Genomic DNA, 1,071 nt, shown 5'->3' on the forward strand with positions numbered 1-1,071 from the left:
TGACCTTCCGGTTACAGATATGCTTCCCAACCCCCTGAGCCACGGTTGGCCAAAAAGTCTGCCACGCTCCACCGGCCCTGCTTTAAAGTAAACATGCGATGAGCAGCGCTGTCAGGGTTAGATCCTTTGTCAAACACACACCGAAATTTGCTCAAAAAAATCACTATATGAGATGGAGGGCTGGGCGCTCAGGACTGCTTGAGCCCACAGCAGAGCTCGTCCGGTCATGAGCTCAACCATGAGGGTGATTTTGGCAATATCAGAGGCATAAGCTCGAGTCTGCGGCCTAAAAATTAGAGAGCATTGAGTCAAAAATCCCCGGCTTTAGTCCAAATCTCCACTGAATTTTTCAGGTACAGGTAATGTGTGTACCAACATTTAGAAGCTCTACTAGTGGCTGTGGTTGTGTAGGGGGCTCTGGTGATTGAACGGGTGCTCTAGGTGTAGCAAGCAACATACCTTTCAGTTCAGATACCACCTGTAGTAGCACGGACTGCTCCTCGGCCACATGCTGCAGCATCTTTTCATGTTGTTCCAACCGTACAGCTTGAAGCGCGAGCTCGCGCTGGACAGGAGTTGAGTCCGCTGAGTCCATTGCTGGCTGGATTGTTCTGTCACGGGTAATGGGAAAATACGGACTCAGTCACGGAGCTCTGGATGCGAAGCACACAGTGCGTTTATTTACAGTGCCCAAAAACAGTCTCAAAACACAAAGCGAAGTGCAAAATCCAACAGTGATCCTCTCCAAACTTCCAGTGGTGCGCAGGTGAGTTTCCAAAGTGATTATCCGAGTGCGTGTCCTCCTCCGAGAGCTTAATTCCACGGGCTCCTCCTCTCCAACCTCCTGCCTCTGTCTCTTCCTCCTATAAACAAGCGACAACAACAGGTGAGAAGGCTAGCCGGCTAAAGCTAAGTTGCAAGTAACAAACACTTTTAACTACCGAGCTTCAAGTACAATCCAGCGTCGACTGCCGTCTGGACACACAGTTAAATGCCTCAGCCCACGACGAAGGATGATTAGTGACAGCTGGGTGGCAAATTAGGTGCAGGTGTGTCAGCCGCTGGGTGGAG

General features: G+C 50.4%; 1 protein-coding gene across 1 annotated transcript in view; it reads left to right on the plus strand.

Moving 5' to 3' along the window:
- The first annotated feature begins 623 nt into the window (after positions 1 to 623).
- Positions 624 to 1,071, plus strand: part of LOC102193532 (ZP domain-containing protein-like) — a 23,237-nt gene continuing 22,789 nt past the window's right edge. Inside the window, exon 1 of the mRNA XM_005750634.1 lies at positions 624 to 766. Within this exon, the coding sequence (XP_005750691.1) occupies positions 624 to 766 (143 nt within the window). The remainder of the gene's footprint in view (positions 767 to 1,071) is intronic.

This window comes from Pundamilia nyererei, unplaced genomic scaffold, assembly GCF_000239375.1.
Source record: "Pundamilia nyererei isolate P.nyererei 1_Seehausen unplaced genomic scaffold, PunNye1.0 scaffold00281, whole genome shotgun sequence".
Lineage (NCBI taxonomy): Eukaryota > Metazoa > Chordata > Actinopteri > Cichliformes > Cichlidae > Pundamilia > Pundamilia nyererei.